Source organism: Aotus nancymaae, unplaced genomic scaffold (genome assembly GCF_030222135.1).
Source record: "Aotus nancymaae isolate 86718 unplaced genomic scaffold, 86718_ANA_hifiasm-v0.15.2.pri h1tg000007l, whole genome shotgun sequence".
In the NCBI taxonomy this organism is placed as follows: Eukaryota; Metazoa; Chordata; class Mammalia; order Primates; family Aotidae; genus Aotus; species Aotus nancymaae.
The window spans coordinates 27,894,833-27,914,477 of NW_026988418.1; the positions used below are offsets into that span (position 1 = coordinate 27,894,833).

Here is a 19,645-nt window from a genome sequence, read left to right on the forward strand (position 1 = left end):
ACGAGCGCTCGGCAGGGTATTAAAGTGGGTGATTTTGTTTGATTAAATAGTCATGTTTCTCTCTTTTTAATGATGGGTAGAAATGTCAGTGCGTATGTCCAACCTGGAGAATGACAGAGATGAAAGAGACGACGACAGCCACGAAGACAGAGGCATCAGTGAGTATTCAGCTGCCTTGCTGCAGAACATGTCAGCAGGAGGCTAATCCAGAATAAATATTCTTTCTTATATCCTTTTGGCTTGTATTAAAATTTAAGAAGCTTTGGCACAGTGGCTGGGTTTTTTTAAATTGTTTTTTTCCATCTTTTTTTGTTAGGAATGTGTGTAGGTCTTTGCTTTGTTTTAGAGAATCTCGAAATATTTATGCTGTTATTTTTTGCATTAAGTGTATTGGCCTAAAACAGCTCACCATTAACTTTCTTTCTCATGCTCATGTTTTCCAACCGTAGTAATTTAGAAAAGGAAGTTTCAGGTATGCATTTTTTTTTAAACTCCCTTAACTAGTATGTATAACTCAGGGAGGGAAAAAGAGCATTTTCTTTATCAAAAGAAAGTTCCATTAGTGTTAAGACACCCTGGCCTTCACCTATTAGAGCATACCTTCCTGATGCATCTTGGAGATACGTAATTAAGTACCTCTTACTGCACCAGTTCTAAAATCAGCACCCCAGTCCCCAGAATTGTTAAAAAATTATTTATTCTGGCTTTCCAAGGAGAATTCTCCCAGGATGTGAATGAGCCCTCTTAGAGCAAATGTGTCTGAAACAACGGAGACACTGGCATAAGAGTGACATTAACTGTCCTTGACTTCCCACAGTCAGCAACACTCGATTTATAGCTGCGGTCATCGAACGACATGCACACAGTCCAGAAAGAAGGCGTCGCTACTGGGGTCGATCCGGAACAGAAAGTGATCATGGTAAGGTCTAGCTTCCTGCATTTGAAGCCCTGAGAAACCTTGTGTACTCCTGTGGGATGGTGCTCACACCCACCTCCCTCTCTTCTTGTTCCATGCTTAAGTAAATTATTTTGGCGTGGTTTTCCAAAAAGACACACACCCCAGCATGCCACTGGTTTCTAAGAGTGCAAGGACAGTTTTGCTTATGTCTCAGCAGTCCTCTGGGCACACGGATTGCTTCCAAGTTTTTCTCCATACAGAAGGATTCATATTGTTTAAATGGAGCCTGCTTGCCACCCCACTTGCTTTTCCATAAAATCAGCATCCTCTTAGGTCCTGCTCTCCAGTGTTGGCTGGCAAACAGCAGGATCTTTAAGGACTTTTTCTGCCATGTCCCCTTGTGGCATGACAAGAATCTGTGCTGTCCTCCAGCATTCTCTTGCCCTGACCTCTGGCATGGTCTGAGAAGCTCAGAGAAGGCTTCACCAAAGAAGCAAGAAGCAACATTTGCACTGAGCCTTGAGGGGTGATTAGAGAAAAGGTAGGGGCAAAGAATATTAGAGGCCAAAGGACCAGTGTGCACAAAGTCATGGGGTGGTATAAGTGCCTATAAGATGCTCAGGAAGGCTGAATCCTGAAGAGGCGCCGAGTGCTAGGCAACTTACAAAATCCACGTGCTCTGCCAAAGACGGCCATCCCACGTGGCTTCTCTCCTTCTCAGCATCCATATTGCTCATTGTTGCAAAGAGCAGCAGATGTATCCCAGTCTGTAAGCATCACTGCCACAGTTCCACAAAAATATAACAGGCATGGGTGATGTTTTTCCTGCCATTGTAAAATCTTTTCATTTTTTTTAAGATAGCTGTTTAATTTTCCAGAAATTTGTATTTTCCTCCCAGAATCAGGTCCTTTTTTTAATACATAAATAATTTATTTAAGCCTTTACTTAGCTGTTTCCACACCTATCCTGGAGTGGGGGAGGGGGCAGAATAAAAGTCCTCAAACAGTATGTTCCCTGTACCTATGCTAAAAAAAAGCAGAAATAGATATTCCTCAAAGCAATCCATGTTACCTTTTACACTACAGCCAGGTCCTGAAACTCCCTTTGGCAAACAAGAGCAGCTAAAGCTCTGTTTTATAAATTGGGGACTGTTAATTCAGGCTTTGAATGACATTATTCCCGCCAACTAAATACAAACTTTGGGTTTCTATGGAGAACCACAGCAGAACTTAAATTTTTCAGTTTCTTTGACTTTGGGCTTTTTTCCCTACAAACCTTTGAACCTGCATAAATTCCTGCTGCCAGGCAGTTCTGTGCCTTCTCCTTTGAATAACAAAACAGGTTTGAGGCTACTAAAGTTCAACAGAAATAATTTCTTATTCAACAGAAACACTGAATCCTTTTCCTCTCTCTCAAATACTGAATCCTTTTTCTCTTTCTCCCTCAGTAGAAATTGCGTCAATACCAAACTGGGATTCTGAGTGATATTTATGATGTTCTACTATCCTCTCCCATTGTCTTAGTAAAATGGCCTATGAAGCAACAGCTTAGATAAAAGGAGGGGTTCGATGTCAGCATCTGAACACCAAGGCATCTGGCTCAGGGCTTGGTTCCTTTCATTTTTCATGGTAATTGGATCCCTGTTATCCCCAAGGAATGAAAAATAGTTCCTCGTGCAGACAGAATACAACACTAAAGGAGGGGGAAGGCATTGACACTCCCCATATTCCAAATGGATCATAAAATCAATAGAATTTAAGTGCATGTTGGCACCCCTTGAACCTGTACGTGGGTCACTAAAAATGGTGGCATTGAGTTAATGTCCCAGTGATGCCTAGAGGCGAAGATATATACATACATTAAAGAAGGAAATCTAATTGTATTGTCAGCACACTTCTTGCTCGTCTGCGTATGCTCTGCTCTCCTATTTGGTGAATGTAGTGGCATCTGCTATGCATAGCTATGCACTGCATAACACCACTTCACATATACTACAGGGATCCCATAGATTATAATGGAGCTGAAAAATTGCTATTGCCTAGTGACATCTTAATGATCCTGACCCTGTGTAGGCCGGGGGTAGTGTGTGTGTGTGTGTGTGTGCGCGCGCGCGCGTTAGTTTTGGTTTTTTTTTTTTTGTCTTTTTCTTTCTTTATTATTTTTTTTTTGAGATGAAGTCTTGCTCTTGTCGCCCAGGCTGGAGTGCAAAGGCGTGATCTTGGCTCACTGCACTTCAAAACTGTATCATTTCTTACATATTAAGGATCTCATTTGTGGTAAAAAATTTTTTTTTTTTGGTGTGTTATCTGTCATTTAGTTATATTCGTGGATTTTGGTTTTTTTTGGAGACAGAGTCTTGCTATGTCGCCCCAGGCTGGAGTGCAATGAAATGATCTTGGCTCACTGCAACCTCCACCTGCCAGGTTCAAGCAATTCTCCTGCTTCAGCCTCCTGAGTAGCTAGGATTACAAGTGCCCACCACCACACCCCGCTAATTTTTATATTTTTAGTAGAGACAGGATTTCACCATATTGGCCAGGCTGCTCTCGAACTCCTGACCTCAGGTGATCTACCCATCTCAGCCTCCCAAAGTGCTGGGATTACAGGCATGAGCCACTGCACCTGTCTGTGTCTTAGTTTTTAACCAAAAAGTTTTAAAAGTAAAATGTAAAAATTTTTAAAGTAGAAAAAAAGCTTATAGACTAAGGATATAACGAAAGAAAATACTTTTGCACAGCTGTACCTTGTGTCTGTATTTTAACCTGTTATTACAAAATAGTCAAAAAGTTTAAAAGTTTATAAAGCAAAAAAATTACAGTAAACAAATGTTTATTATTGAAGGAAGAAAAAACTGTTTAATAAATAGAGTGTGTAGTGTTTCTAAAGTCTACAGTAGTGTACACTAATGCCCTAGGCCTTCACATTCACTGACCACTCGCTGGCTCACACAGAGCAACTACCAGTCCTGCAAGCTCCATTTATAAAAGTGCTCTATACAGGTGTACCATCTTTTAAAATCTTTTATACCATATTTTTCTTGTACCTCTTCTGTGTTTAGATATATAAGTAGCTATAGTATTACCTGCAGTATTGTGTGCAATTGTGTTGCAGTTGCCTGCAGTATTCAGTACAGTAACATGTAGTACAGGTTTGTAGCCCAGAAGAATAGGTTACACTGTATAGCCAAGGTGTGTAGTAGGCTATACTATCCAGGTTTGTGTAAGTATACTCTGACATTTGTGCAATGATGAAATTGCCTAAATTTCTCAGAATGTATCTCTGTCATTAAACAAGGCATGTCTATACCCTAGTACACTGTGGAGGGCGTTACAGATGGAAGTTGTTGTTTCCTCAAGACAGCTTGGTATAGGGGAAGAACTTAGGACACAAGGTCAAGCCAATTCACTTTCAAGCCTACTTCTTCCACTTTTTTTCCCCACAAGCTGTTGAGACCTTAGTGAGCTACCTTAGACCTCAATTTCCTAATACTTAAAGGTAGGATTAACAATTCTTACTGCAGTCTGGGCAATATGGTGAGGCCCTGTCTCTACAAACTAAAAACATTAGCCCAGCATGGTGGTGCGTGCCTGTAGTCCCAGCTACTCAGGAGACTGAGGTGGGAAGATCACTTGAGCCCCAGAGGTCGAGGTTGCAGTGAGACATGTTTGCACCACTGCACTCCAGTCCAGAGCTCTTTGAGACAGAGCTGTTTCAAAAAAAAAAAGCAAAAACAAACAAACAAAACCTGCTGGGTGAAGTTGCAGTGAGGATTAAATGCAATGACACATGATAGGCACGGTGCTCAGGGTTGACTTCCCTACCTGTGTGCCCACCCTGTCCTGAAGGAATTTACAGTCTAGGTGGAAGCTATAAATAAATGCAGGTATTCATATGATTGATCAAAGGTGGAATATGACAGCTTCCTTTAAAAGAGTGGAACAAAGAAGGAAAGGGGCAAGAGTTCACTTTTATCTGCGAGTAAATTATGAACATGGAGGAACGTGGTATTGACTGGCCCTCGAATGGTAGGATTGTGGTGCCATGATTCTGTGCTCCCTGATACGCATATTTCCGTGTGAATCCTCAAGTGTGTTACACAAAAGGAAACTCAAAAGAATTAAGTATATAAATACATGACTGCCGAATGGCCTAGGCTCTCATGGTATGGTTCAGAGTTGGGATCCTAGAATTGAATTAAAATTGAGTGTTACCAAGCTAAACTTAGAAACTTTAGGGTGTATTTTTATTCAGAAATATTTTGTGTGGCCAGCAGAATTTTGTTTTTCAAAAGAATCTAATTTTAATTGTTGTATCTTAAGAAAAACTACTCAAATTGAGAATGTGTTTTGGAAGTAGAATCATTTTGGTCAATAGGCTAAGACCACTTAGAATGATTGGTTTTCAGCAGTGTTACCCTCACAATTACTCCCTGTGTATGTTTTTAATTATCTATCTGCTGTGCCTGTTTCTCTTAAAAATATCATGTTCTGTCTAATCATCTATCTATTGGCTTATTTTTAAGTCAAAGAACACCATTATATTATTTGTTCCTTGTGAACTTGTATTTTGGTTACTATCTCATCAGAAACTTTATGTAAGTGTATTTTAGGCAACACTTTTTTCTTTGTAGAGGAAGATTTCCCCCTAGTTCGTGGCAAATTCCAAAATACTTAAAAAGCAAATGCTGAACCTTAAAAATCTGGCCAAAAAACTGTGTAGGTGAACATAAGGCCCATTTTCTAGAGGTGCACAAATATTCTCCTGCAGTTACTCACTGTGGCCACGAGATGGTGAGTGAGTCCCCAGAGGGACCTCACATCCTTTATAATCAAAGTTTCTTAGCAACCATCAGACAAATATATAAGCAAAAAACAAAAACCTAATCTTGGCTCTTCTTTAAAGACACCTGACCTCCTTTCTAAAGCTCATTTCTCACTTGAGATTGTCTTTGCAGACACTTTGCTGCATAAGCCTTTGGATAGTAAGGAAGTTTCTCCTTGAAAGTGTTTGTAGATATCCTTTGTGTTTTGTATAGTGCTTCTTCCTTCATGAGTCAGGGACTATGTCTGTCTTAATTCATCACCCTTCCCAGTGCTCTACAGAATTGCCTGGCACTGAGTAAACAATTTGTTGAATAAGAAAATGTTTGTCTTTCTCCTGCTTCTCCATAACTTGCTGTTCCCTTCTTCCCTGGCCCCTTCAGATTTCCATTAATTATTGAAATGAGAAGAAGTTACAGAAGGGTTGAGCAATGGTATCACGGTGAGGAAATTAAATGGAATGGCCCTAGTATGAGACTTTTACTCTGAAAGCACCTCTGTTGAGGTTCTTAGCAGATAGATAGCAGTAGCAGAAGAGATGGGGGTGTCATCCTGAGATGAAGAGATAGGTGCCCTTTTGAGTTGCCTTGGAGACAGCTGCACCATCACTACCATCCTGGGTATGAACCTAGGACCTGTGACCAGCCAGGTTAGAATGTCAGTGGATTCTGTCATAACCCCTAGATACAGCCCAGTGTATCGTAGAATGTCTTTATTATTAGATAAGACTAGTGAATTTCATACCAGGCAAAGCCACAGATAACTACAAAATTCATTGATGTCATTGCCTTGGGAGTATAGTATACGTTGGCAGCGGGGACGAGGGGGGACAGCAGTTGTTTTTAAGTGCCTGCTTTGTGTGTGTCACTGTGTTAAATATTAGGGGTACAAAGATAAACAAGAACATTATTTAAGAAAGAATTTGCTAATAGATGGATAGCCTTATATTTTTATTATAATATGGCAAAATCTAAGAGATATGCGCAGAATGCATGTAAAATCACAGAAGGGGCACCAGCCCCCATGTGGGCTGGCGGGACTGCACGTGGGTGGGGGAAATAGGTTGGGAAAGCTTCCCAGAGAAGACTTTCCAACTGAAACATGAGGAATAATAACAAAATGAGGGAAGGTGGGAGGGTGAGCCAAGCATAAGGGCCACCATGAATCTAACACCTCGAATGCTAACATGAATTACCAGTTCGTGTGTGGGTGCTTATAAATGAGCAGAGACGGGAAGCTATCCAGGAAGCGTTTGAATAATCACTGAGATTTTGCTAAAATCATGTTTTCTACTTTAATCCTTTACATGTATAGCATAAGGTGTTTTCAACATACACAGCAGTTTGTGACTTAGGTTTTGGAGCCTAGCATCCAATCTAACACTCCAGACTTAGCACTGCTAAAGCTGAGAAACTGATTCTGGCTCCTGGTCTTTCAATCCTGGGTAAAGGCATCACTGTTTGCTCAAGCGTCTGAACCTGGAAACCTCGACCTTTTCCAAGGATGTCAACTCCCTGGCATCTTCACCAGGCCAGTCCATCTGGACACCAAATCCAGCCTACTCTACACTTGAACAGTCTACATACTGTGACTGCCCTACCTCAGGTCCTTGCCATCTCCTCCAGGCCCATGCTCCAGCACTGTGTCCTTTGAGCCTATGATCCTACCTTCCATCTGTCCAGCCTCTCCCTTGCCTCCTGCCCACTCCCACTGTCCACTACTAGATCATAGCTCATAGCTTCAGCCAGCCTTCTTAACCTGGTCTTAGCCTGTCTGACCAGTGCTATCTCCCACCGCCCCCAGCTTTCGCCATTCCCAAAAGCCACCAGAGCCCTTCCAGCTGTTGTGCCATTGCATGTGCTTGCACCCTGCTTGAAGTGCCTTTACACCCCTGTCTTTACCTGCTGAGCCCCTTTTCTCTCATCAGAACTGCCTAATTGTCACCTCCTCAAGGATCTAAACCAAGTTCACTGGTTTTGGAATTCCTTTTGTGTGCTGTTTTAGCTCATGGGTGTTTTCCCTTCTTGCCCATGGGCCTCTCAGGAGCTGAGGCCTCAACTTAAACCTTTTCTGTCCAGCCTCTAGACTGGCACCTGGCACCAAGAAGGCACCCAGTCATGGTGGACACTTACGTCAGTGAACACTTCCTCTTCTGCCCTGAATTTGCAGATGACACTTCTGTGATTCTGGCTCAACATCTCCACATAGTGACCCACAGACTCTCAAAATCAAGGTGTGCATAAACAAAATTTGCCTTCTTTCCTGAGACTCACTCTGTGAATTATCCTTTCTTATCATTATAACTTGAAGTTGTAGTCACCTTTCACCACTCCCCACTCCCACAGTCGCCCACATCTAATGACTTACCAACTTCTCTTGCCTCCGACACTGAGATAGCTTTTAAATCTGTTCAATCCCACTGCCTTAGTTTTAATTCTCTATCCCTCACCTGGGCTGTTGAAATAACCTCCTAACTGCTCCCTGTCTTTCCTTTCATCTCTCAAACCTCCATCCTCTAAACAAACAATCATGCCATTTTTGGGTCTGCCCAGATCTTGTATGGTCTCTCTGTTTGCCACTCTTTGGCATGGGCTTTCTGATCTGACTTAACTTTCTGCCTCCCACCTGCCCTACTCTCCAGCTACCTGCTAGCACTCATCCAAGCCATGTGGAACAGGGATGGCCTTTATATCCACACCTCTATGGCTGTGCTTATCCTGTTCCTTTCTTCATAGCCACTTACCAAATTCCTACTCATCCACTTAAGCCCAACTAAAATATACATTCTCTGAAGATTCCTTATTCCCCTAGTCAGAGTTAGATATTCCCTCTTCTAGATTTTAGTTATACCTCAGTTATCGCACTTAACATTATCTGGGCAAGTTCCTTACCATTGTCTGTGGACGAGGAAGCTTTGCTTTGGGAGCATCTGTCTCAAACTCGACTATAAAGTCATTAAGGAAAGATGACGTCTCTTATTCATTTTCCTTTGTCTCCCACTCCAGCCCCATAATGGCCTTCAATAAATGAATAATTGAATGACCAATGCTTATATTTGTTTCACTTCTCAAACACTAGCTTTTGAGCTCCCTGTGCAGGGACCAGGCTTTCATCTTTGTATGTCTTCCAGTGCCCAACACACAGTGACTTGTACATTGTAGGTACACCGTAAATATTTGTTAAGTTGGACTGACAGCTAAATAATGCTATCATTTGAATAATGTTTCATTGAGGACAGAATTTTTGCACAGAGCATACAGTTTCAACCACAAATGACTCCTGCTTGGCTGCATGCAAGAACGTCAGTTTTGCAGCCATGAATGTGACTAGCACTACTCACGAGTAAGAGCTGATTGATGCTAACTGTAGATGCAGTGGAAATATTAATGAGCTGTCACTTCTCAAAATGTTTAAAGGAGATTTTTGCAATATTTAAAAACATGCCAGGAATCTCGGAATGGAATCCTTTGATCAGCAAGGGCATTTGCCTTTGAAACATGTATTACTTAGAATACCAAAAGAAATTAAACTTTAAATACGGTGAGCCAGCTAACACAGAGAACAGTTGATTCCACAGCTAGTTGCTGTGGGTATATGTGGAGTTAGTGTTTCTTTAGGTACTAGAACTTTGGGCAAGTTCCTTAACCTCTCTGATCTTCATTTCCCTGAATCGTAAAATGGATGTTAACATATATCATCATTGGTGTGCAAGAATTACCTGACACAAGTGCCTGCTACTGAGCAAGTGCACAGGTGATGGTGATAGTTCTTTTTGTTCTATTACAGCATCACATTCAGGCATTTTGAAGCCCAGATTTCTCCACCAGCCCCATCTGATCTGAGTCCTGTTCAGATCTTCTTGAAGCTGCCCATTTTTTAGATTTCTTTAATAAAAAAAGATCATCTTTATCTTAGGTAGAAGTGTAGACAGATAGGTCCTCAGTGGTGGCTATCCAGGGATGATGGGATGTAGGGTGATTTTCATTTTTGTGTTGCCATTTTGGGGATTTGAGTGACGGTTCTTGTTTATTTTTTTCTCCGCCATACTTTCTCAGCTGTCTGATTACGTATTTATTGTGTCACTGTTTTAAAGGGAAAAAAAAGAGTTATCACTGAATCTCTTTAAAAAAAAAATTACTTTAGCATCTACTGACAGTCTGCCAATGTTTGCACCTATGTATTGCAAAGACAGGAATATCTACCAGTGCCCTAGAAATTGTAAGTGAAATCTTCTGTCTGCGTCTTGAGGCTCTCCGCTGCATGTTTGTTCTGTTCTTTTTCTAGGTTACAGCACCATGAGCCCACAGGAGGACAGTGAAAATCCTCCATGCAACAATGACCCCTTGTCAGCCGGGGTCGACGTGGGAAACCATGATGAGGACTTAGACCTGGATACCCCCCCGCAGACTGCTGCCCTCCTAAGTCACAAGTTCCACCACTACCGGTCACACCACCCCACACTTCATCATAGCCACCACTTACAGGCGGCTGTGACAGTACACACTGTTGATGCAGAATGCTAACGATCTCCTCACCTCTACGCGAAGACGAGATCTGGGAGCTATGGAATGTTCTGGAAAGAAAAAGCCAGCTTAAAACCCACAGCAAGAGACCTCCCTTGTGTTTGTGCTTTGTGCAGAGTTGTTTGAGTCATTTCCTGCCTGTTGACATGGTTAAAAAGGAGAGAAACAACAACAAAACCCCATTTGTGAAGACGTGAGGCCGGTTCTGAAATGGAGGGGAAATAAGCCTGATAAACGAACCTGCCATAACGCTAATGGAAGGGAACAGAAGGTGAACCTCCAAACACAGACGAACCCTGCAAGTGAAGCTGAGCCAGAGGAATGTTCCGAAGAGCCAGAAGCATTCAGCTCTCCTTAACTGGAAGAGAGGAAAATCTGCTCACCCAGAGACTGGAATGTGGCACACGCAGATACAAATGTGTGCGTTGAAGATTTCGCTTTGTTTCTTAGCGGTACCTGGATACCACAATTGCTGTATGGAACTCATGTTATGCTCTAAATGATGCATCTCAAAATTTCTAAGTAAAGGATTATTTTTCTACTATTTATTGAACTTTCAAACATTCTCAAACTTTGGGGAAAAGGAAAGGAAACACAGGAGAAGTTTTCAGCAGTTACCCCGAGCTGTTTTGTGTGTGATGAAGTGGTTCTTTGATTAAGGAGCTCTGTTTCTTATTTAACTGATATCCCACTGCCCCACTCCACAAAATAGGAAAATGAAGAAATCTTTCTCTCTGACTTGTTTACATCATTTCATGGAAACACATCTTTATTTGTAATGCAGTATTCTTTCTCTGTGTTTGACAGAGATGGGGAGAGGCACAGGAATCCAAGAGGTTTTAAAAGAAATGTGTTTCTTATGACTTGTTTCCACTCCTGGTACAATGCTATTCTTAGGTTTCTAGGAAACCTAATGTTACAACCGCATCCTTTCAGCTAAGGGAGGGTTGGATTTATTTTCCTTGTTTTAGAGACTACAAATTTTTAAATGTCCCATTTTGACTGAGAATATTGACACATAAGGGAAGAAGTTTTCTAAATTGTGAAAGTCTGGTTCTTAATTAAAGATTTTTTTGATATCACAGTTAAAAGCTGCTACCAGTTATCCAAGACTTTATCCACCAAACTGCTTTGTGATTTATACAGGAATTAATCAAATCTGGCTACTATAACATGGGGCATTGTAATTTTAAAGTAGTGTTTTAATTACAGTGATGTATTTTAGACTCACATGTTGTGATTCAAATATGTTATAAAGACATTCTTGCACCGTGGTAAAGAATGTGTGTGGTAAATCTCCGTTTATATGTAGTTGGAAAAAATTCACTGAATAATGTTTTAATGAATAGGGTATTATGATACAATGTAAAAAACAATTGGTTCTTCAGCAGTACAGAAAGTAAACTATATATGTGCTATCAGGAAACCCCTTCATACTGTGTATAAAATTGCAATCTAATGAAATAAACTGTATGCAACAGATCATTTTAGTGGCTACAGTGATTTGTTAAGTACCACTCCTTGTGCCTCAAGGCAAATTACTTTCACTTTGTAACCTAGCAGATCAGTTGCCAAACTGAAAGTAGACCTCCTTTCAATGCTGCAGTCAGCTTCGGGGGGCTTCATGACCATCTAGATCAAACATGCAAACAACTTAACAATATAAAGGAATACATATGTGTAGAACATAGCTCCCCCTTCCTGAGCATCTAAATTCATGTCACTAATAAGGGGTTCTTCTCTAACTGCTAGAAGGATTGAATGAGTTTCCTGCCTTCTGAGAAAATTAAACTTCTTCATGGGATACTGGTTTGTTTGCTAAGATTGAGAAACTGTGTTATGAAATTGACTGAAGAGGGAGAAGTGGAATGGAAACTTGGTGTTTTCAAGAAAAGAATTACAAAACTTAGAGCTTAAATAGGAAATAGGTACCAACATACAAACACAATAACGAAATGCATTTTGTATCTTTTGTTGTTGTTGTTGTTGTTGTTGTTGTTGTTGTTGTTTTTAGGGTTTTTTTTGTTTGTTTTCATTTTTGAGATGGGTCTTGCTCTGTCACCCAAGCTGGAGTGCAGCAGTGTGATCTCTCAGCTCACTGCAACCTCTGCCTCCTGGGTTCAAGTGATTCTCCTGCCTCAGCCTCCTGAGTAGCTGGGATTATAGGTACTCGCCACCACACTCGGCTAATTTTTGTGATTTTTTTTTCTTTTTAGTTTATATGTATATATATACAATTGCTTTTTAGGTTTTGGGGTACATGTGAAGAACATTCAAGATTGTTACATAGGTACATACACAGCCATGTGGTTTGCTGCCTTCCACCCCATCACCTACATCTGGCATTTCTCCCCATGTTATCCCTCCCCAACTCCCCAACCCCCACTGTCCCTCCCTATTTTTCCCCCACAACAGACCCCAGTGTGTGATGCTCCCCTCCCTGTGTCCATGTGTTCTCATTGTTCAACTCCCACCTATGAGTGAGAACATGCGGCATTTGATTTTCTGTTCTTGTGTCAGTTTGCTGAGAATGATGGTTTCCAGGTTCATCCATGTCCCTACAAAAGACACGAACTCATCGTTTTTGATGGCTGCATAGTATTTCATGGTGTATACGTGCCACATTTTCCTTGTCCAGTCTATCATCGATGGGCATTTGGGTTGGTTCCAGGTCTTTGCTATTGTAAACAGTACAGTAATGAACATACATGTGCATGTGCCCTTAAAATAGAACGATTTATAATCCTTTGGATATATACCCAGTAATGGGATTGCTGGGTCAAATGGAATTTCTATTTCTAGGTCCTCGAGGAATTGCCACACTGTCTTCCACAATGGTTGAACTAATTTACACCCCCACCAACAGTGTAAAAGTGTTCCTATTTCTCCACATCCTCTCCAGCATCTGTTGTCACCAGATTTTTTAATGATCACCATTCTAACTGGTATGAGATGGTATCTCAATGTAGTTTTGATTTGCATTTCTCTAATGACCAGTGATGATGAGCATTTTTTCCTATGTTTGTTGGCCTCATATATGTCTTCTGTTGTAAAGTGTCTGTTCATATCCTTTGCCCACTTTTGAATGGACCTGTTTGTTTTTTTCTTGTAAATCTATTTTAGTTCTTTGTAGATTCTGGATATTAACCCTTTGTCAGATGGGTAGATTACAAAATTTTTTTCCCATTCTGTTGGATGCCGATTCACTCTAATGATTGTTTCTTTTGCTGTGCAGAAACTCTGAAGTTTAATTAGGTCCCATTTGTCTATTTTGGCTTTTGTTGCCAATGCTTTTGGTGTTTTAGTCATGAAGTCCTTGCCTATGCCTGTGTCCTGAATGGTTTTGCCTAGATTTTCTTCTAGGGTTTTTATGGTGTCAGGTCTTATGTTTAAGTCTTTAATCCATCTGGAGTTAATTTTAGTGTAAGGTGTCAGGAAGCAGTCCAGTTTCTGCTTTCTGCACATGGCTAGCCAGTTTTCCCAACACCATTTATTAAACAGGGAATCCTTTCCCCATTACTTGTTTTTGTCAGGTTTGTCAAAGATCAGATGTTTGTAGATGTGTGGCATTGCGTCCAAGGCCTCTGTTCTGTTCCATTGGTCTATATCTCTGTTTTGGTACCAGTACCATGCTGTTTTGATTACTGTAGCCTTGTAGTGTAGTTTGAAGTTAGGTAGTGTGATGCCTCCCGCTTTGTTCTTTTTGCTTAGAATTGACTTGGCTATGCGGGCTCTCTTTTGGTTCTATGTGAAGTTTAAGGTGGTTTTTTCCAGTTCTGTGAAGAAGGTCATTGGTAGCTTGATGGGAATGGTGTTGAATCTACAAATTACTTTAGGCACTATGGCCATTTTCACAATATTGATTCTTCCTCACCATGAAAATGGAATGTTTCTCCATCTGTTTGTGTCCTCTCTTCTTTCTTTGAGCAGTGGTTTGTAGTTGTCCTTCAAGAGGTCCTTTACATTTTTTGTTAGTTGTATTCTTAGGTATTCTCTTTGTAGCAATTGTGAATGGCAGTTCCTTCTTGATTTGGCTCACTTTAAGTCTGTTATTGGTGTATAGGAATGCTTGTGATTTTTGCACATTGATTTTGTATCCTGAGACTTTGTTGAAGTTGCTTATCAGTTTCAGGAGATTTTGGGCTGAGACGATGGGGTCTTCTAAATATACAATCATGTCGTCTGCAAATAGACAATTTGACTTCCTACTTTCCTAATTGAATATGCTTTATTTCTTTTTCTTGCCTGACTTCTCTGGCTAGAACTTCCAATACTATATTGAATAGGAGTGGTGAAAGAGGGCATCCTTGTCTAGTGCCAGATTTCAAACGGAATGCTTCCAGTTTTTGCCCATTCAGTATGATAATGGCTGTGGGATTGTCATAAATACCTTTTATTATTTTGAGATAGTTTCTGTCGATACCTAGTTTATTGAGAGTGTTTAGCATAAAGGGCTGTTGAATTTTGGCAAAGGCCTTCTCTGCATCTATTGAGAGAATCATGTGGTTTTGGTCTATGGTTCTATTTATGTGGTGAATTACGTTTTTAGACTTCCGTATGTTGAACCAGTCTTGCATCTCTGGGATGAAGCCTACTTGATCATGATGGATAAGCATTTTGATGTTCTGTTGTGATCGGTTTGCCAGTATTTCATTGAAGATTTTTGCATCTATGTTCATCATGGATATTGGCCTGAAGTTTTCTTTTCTTGTTGAGTCTCTGCCGGGTTTTGGTATCAGTATGATATTGGCCTCATAAAATGATTTGGGAAGGATTCTCTCTTTTTGGATTGTTTGGAATAGTTTCAGAAGGAGTGGTACCAGCTCCTCTTTTTATGTCTGGTAGAATTCGGCTGTGAACCCATCTGCACCTAGGCTTTTTTTGGTTGGTAGGCTCTTAATTGCTGCCTCAACTTCAGCCCTTGTTATTGATCCATTCAGGGTTTCAACTTCTTCCTGGTTTAGGCTTGGGAGGATGCAAGTGTCCAGGAATTTATCCATTTCTTTCAGGTTTACTAGTTTATGTACATAGAGTTGTTTGTAGTAATCTCTGATGGTGGTTTGTATTTCTGTGGAATCTGTGGTGATATCCCCTTTACAATTTTTTATTGCATCTATTTGATTATTCTCTTTTCTTTTTTATTAATCTGACTACTGGTCTATTTTGTTGATGTTTTCAAAAAACCAGCTCCTGGATTTATTAATTTTTTGAAGAGTTTTTGTGTCTCTAGCTCCTTCAGTTCTGCTCTGATCTTAGTTATTTCTTGTCTTCTGCTAGGTTTTGAGTTTTTTTAATCTTGCTCCTCTAGCTCTTTCAATTTTCATGATAGGGTGTCGATTTTAGATCTTTCCTTGCTTCTCATGTGGGCATTTATAGCTATATATTTTCCTCTAGACACTGCTTTAAATGTGTCCCAGAGATTCTGGTATGTGGTGTCTTCGTTCTCGTTGGTTTTGAAGAACATCTGTATTTCTGCCTTCATTTCATTATTTATCCAGTCAACATTCAAGAGCCAGTTGTTCGGTTTCCATGAAGCTCTGCGGTTCTGAGTTAGTTTCTGAATTCTGAGTTCTAATTAGATTGCACTGTGGTCTGAGAGACTGTTTGTTATGATTTCCGTTCTTTTGCATTTGCTGAGGAGTGATTTACTTCCAATTATGTGGTCAATTTTAGAGTAGGTGTAATGTGATGCTGAGAAGAATGTATATTCTGTGGATTTGGGGCAGAGAGTTTTCTAAATGTCTATTAGGTTTGCTTGGTCCAGGTCTGAGTTCAAGTCCTGGATATCCTTGTTAATTTTCTGTCTCGTTGATCTGTCTAATATTGACAGTGGAGTGTTAAAGTCTCCCACTATTATTGTGTGGGAGTCTAAGTGTCTTTGTAAGTCATTAAGAACTTGCTTTATGTATCTGGGTGCTCCTGTATTGGGTGCATATATACTTAGGATTGTTAGCTCTTCTTGTGGCATTGATCCTTTTACCATTATGTAATGTCCTTCTTTGTCTCTTTTGATCTTTGTTGGTTTAAAGTCTATTTTATCAGAGACTAGGATTGCAACTCCTGCTTTTTTTTGCTCTCCATTTGCTTGGTAAATCTTCCTCCATCCATTTATTTTGAGCCTATGTGTATCCTTGCATGTGAGATGGGTTTCCTGGATACCGCACACAGATGGGTTTTGACTTTTTATCTAATTGCCAGTCTGTGTCTTTTGATTGGGGCATTTAGCCCATTTACATTTAGGGTTAATATTGTTATGTGTGAATTTGATCCTGCCATTTTGATGCTAGCTGGTTGTTTTACCCGTTAGTTGATGCAGTTTCTTCATTGTGTTGATGCTCTTTACCATTTGGTATGTTTTTGGCGTGGCTGGTACTGGTTGTTCCTTTCTATGTTTAGTGCTTCTTTCAGGAGCTCCTGTAAAGCAGGCCTGGTGGTGATGAAATCTCTGAGTAATTGCTTGTTCGTAAAGGATTTTATTTCACCTTCACTTATGAAGCTTAGTTTGGCTGGATATGAAATTCCAGGTTGAAAGTCCTTTTCTTTAAGGATGTTGAATATTGGCCCCCACTGTCTTCTGGCTTGTAGGGTTTCTGCTGAGAGATCCACTGTGAGTCTGATGGGCTTCCCTTTGTGGGTAACTCAACCTTTCTCTCTGACTGCCCTTAGTATTTTCTTCTTCATTTCAACCCTGGTGAATCTGATGATTATGTGCCTTGGGGTTGCTCTTCTTGAGGAATATCTTTGTGGTGTTCTCTGTATTTCCTGGACTTGAATATTGGCCTGCCTTGCTAGGTTGGGGAAGTTTTCCTGGATAATATCTTGAAGAGTGTTTTCCAGCTTGGATTCATTCTCTCCATCACATTCAGGTACACCTATCAAACATAGATTAGGTCTTTTCACATAATCCCATTTTTCTTGAAGGCTTTGTTCATATCTTTTTACTCTTTATTCTCTAATCTTGCCTTTTCATTTTATTTCATTGAGTTGATCTTCAACTTTCACATCCTTTCTTCTGCTTGGTCAATTCGGCTATTGAAGCTTGTGTATGCTTTGCAAAGTTCTCATGTTTTGTTTTTCAGCTCCATCGATTCATTTATATTTCTCTCTAAGCTGTTTATTCTTGTTAGCATTTTGTCAAATCTTTTTTCAAGGTTATTACTTTCTTTGCATTGGGTTAGAACATGTTCTTTTAGCTCAGAGAAGTTTCTTATTTCCCATCTTCGGAAGCCTGTTTCTGTCAATCATCAGATTCATTCTCCATCTAGCCTTGTTCCCTTGCTGGTGAGGAGTTGTGATCCCTGGAGGAGGAGAGGTGTTCTGGTTTTGGGTGTTTTCATCCTTTTTGTGCTGGTTTCTTCCCATCTTTGTGGATTTATTTACCTGTGGTCTTTGTAGTTGGTGACTTTCTGATTGGGTCTCTGAGTGGACATCCTGTTTGTTGGTGATAAAGTTACTCATTTCTGTTTCTTAGTTTTCCTTCTAACAGTCTGGCCCCTCTGCTGTAGGACTGCTGGAGGTCCACTCCACACCCTGCTTACCTGGGGATGACCTGCAGCAGCTTCAGAACAGTAAGTGTTGCTGCCAGTTTCTTTTGCTGCTATCTTTGTTTCAGAAGGATACCCACCAGATGTCAGTCTGAGCTCTCCTTTATGAGGTGACTCTTTGGATATACGAGGGTCGGGGAGCTGCTTGAGGAGACAGTCTGTCCTTTATAGGAGCTCAAGTGCTGAGCTGTGAGCGCCATTGTTCCATTCAGAGCTGCTGGGCAGGTAAATTTAAGTCTGTTGCAGCAGAACTCATAGCCACCTTTTTTTTTTACCCCCAGGTGCTCTGTCCCAGGAAGGTAGGGCTTTATTTATAAGTTTCTGTCATGCTGCTGCCTTTTTTCAGGAATGCCCTGCCCAGCGAGGAGGCAGCCTAGTCACGGTCTGCCAACAGAGGTGTTGCTGAGCTGCCATTGGCTCCGCCCAGCTGCCATGTGAACTTCCCTGCAGTCCTGTCGATAGGGGTATAGTTAGAACTGCCTCGGCAATGGCAGGGCCTGCCTCTGTAATGGCAGACTGTCTCTGTAATGGAGGACTGCCTTGGCAGTGGTAGGCTGCCTCAGCAATGGCAGACCGCCTCAGCAATGGCAGACTACCTTAGTAGTGTTGGACTGCCTCGGTAATGGTGGGCCACCTTTGGCAATGGCGGACTACCTTGGTAGTGATGGACTGCCTTGGTAGTGGTAGACTGCCTCGGTAATGGCAGATGGCCCTCTCCCATAGAACTGGACCATCCCGGGTTCAGCTGTGCTTGCTGTGGAACTCTCAATCCAGAGCTTTTCCAATTGCTGGTTTTGTCGGAGGGGGACTGGCCAAGACTGATCACCTGGCTCCCTGCCTCAGACCCCTTTTTTTTCAGATGAATGGGCAACTCTGTCTTCCAGGCGTTCTAGTCACCGGTTGAAATGGCGCCTGGATTTGTGTGACTTGTGCGGAGGCCTGCTGCACCGGCTGAAACACCCATGCTGGAGACTCGTGGCACTTTTCCACCCAGGAATCTCCTGGCCTGGCTCCCTGTTTCTGTCCCCTTTTTATCAGTTGAACGGGTGACTCTGTCTCCCAAGCGTTTCAGTCGCCTGTTGAAAAGGTGCCCAGATTTATGTAAGTTTTTGTGTGGAGACCCGCTGCGCCAGCTGAAACAGCTGTACTGAAGACTCGTGGCACTTTTCCGCCTGGGAATCTCCTGGCCTGGCTCCCTGTTTCAGTCCCCTTTTTATCAGTTGAATAGGCAATGTCTCCCAAGCATTCAAGTCGCCTGTTGAGAAGGCTCCCGGATTTGTGTGAGATTTTGTGTGGAGACCTGCTGCACCGGCTGAAACAGCTGCACTGCAGCCTCGTGGCGCTTCTTCACCCAGGAATCTCCTGGCCTGGCTCCCTGTTTCAGTCCCCTTTTTATCAGTTGAATAGGCAATGTCTCCCAAGCATTCAAGTCACCTGTTGAGAAGGCTCCCAGATTTGTGTGAGATTTTGTGTGGAGACCTGCTGCACCGGCTGAAACAGCTGCACTGCAGGCTCGTGGCGCTTCTTCACCCAGGAATCTCCTGGCCTGGCTCCCTGTTTCAGTCCCCTTTTTATCAGTTGAATAGGCAATGTCTCCCAAGCATTCAAGTCGCCTGTTGAGAAGGCTCCCAGATTTGTGTGAGATTTTGTGTGGAGACCTGCTGCACCGGCTGAAACAGCTGCACTGCAGCCTCGTGGCGCTTCTTCACCCAGGAATCTCCTGGCCTGGCTCCCTGTTTCAGTCCCCTTTTTATCAGTTGAACGGGCTACTCTGTCTCCCAGGTGCTGCAGTTGCCAGCTGAAATGGCGCCTGGACCCATGTGAGTTTTGTGCGGAGACCCACCGCACCCGCCGAAACA

General features: G+C 41.7%; 1 protein-coding gene across 1 annotated transcript in view; it reads left to right on the top strand.

Annotated features, from left to right (window-relative positions):
• The window catches only part of CACHD1 (cache domain containing 1), a 226,490-nt gene extending 214,766 nt beyond the window's left edge, over window positions 1-11,724 (top strand). Inside the window, exons 25-27 of the mRNA XM_012442790.3 lie at window positions 81-158; window positions 818-919; window positions 10,004-11,724. Of these exons, the coding sequence (XP_012298213.2) occupies window positions 81-158; window positions 818-919; window positions 10,004-10,242 (419 nt within the window). The 3' untranslated portion in view covers window positions 10,243-11,724. The remainder of the gene's footprint in view (window positions 1-80; window positions 159-817; window positions 920-10,003) is intronic.
• The last annotated feature ends 7,921 nt before the right edge of the window (window positions 11,725-19,645 follow it).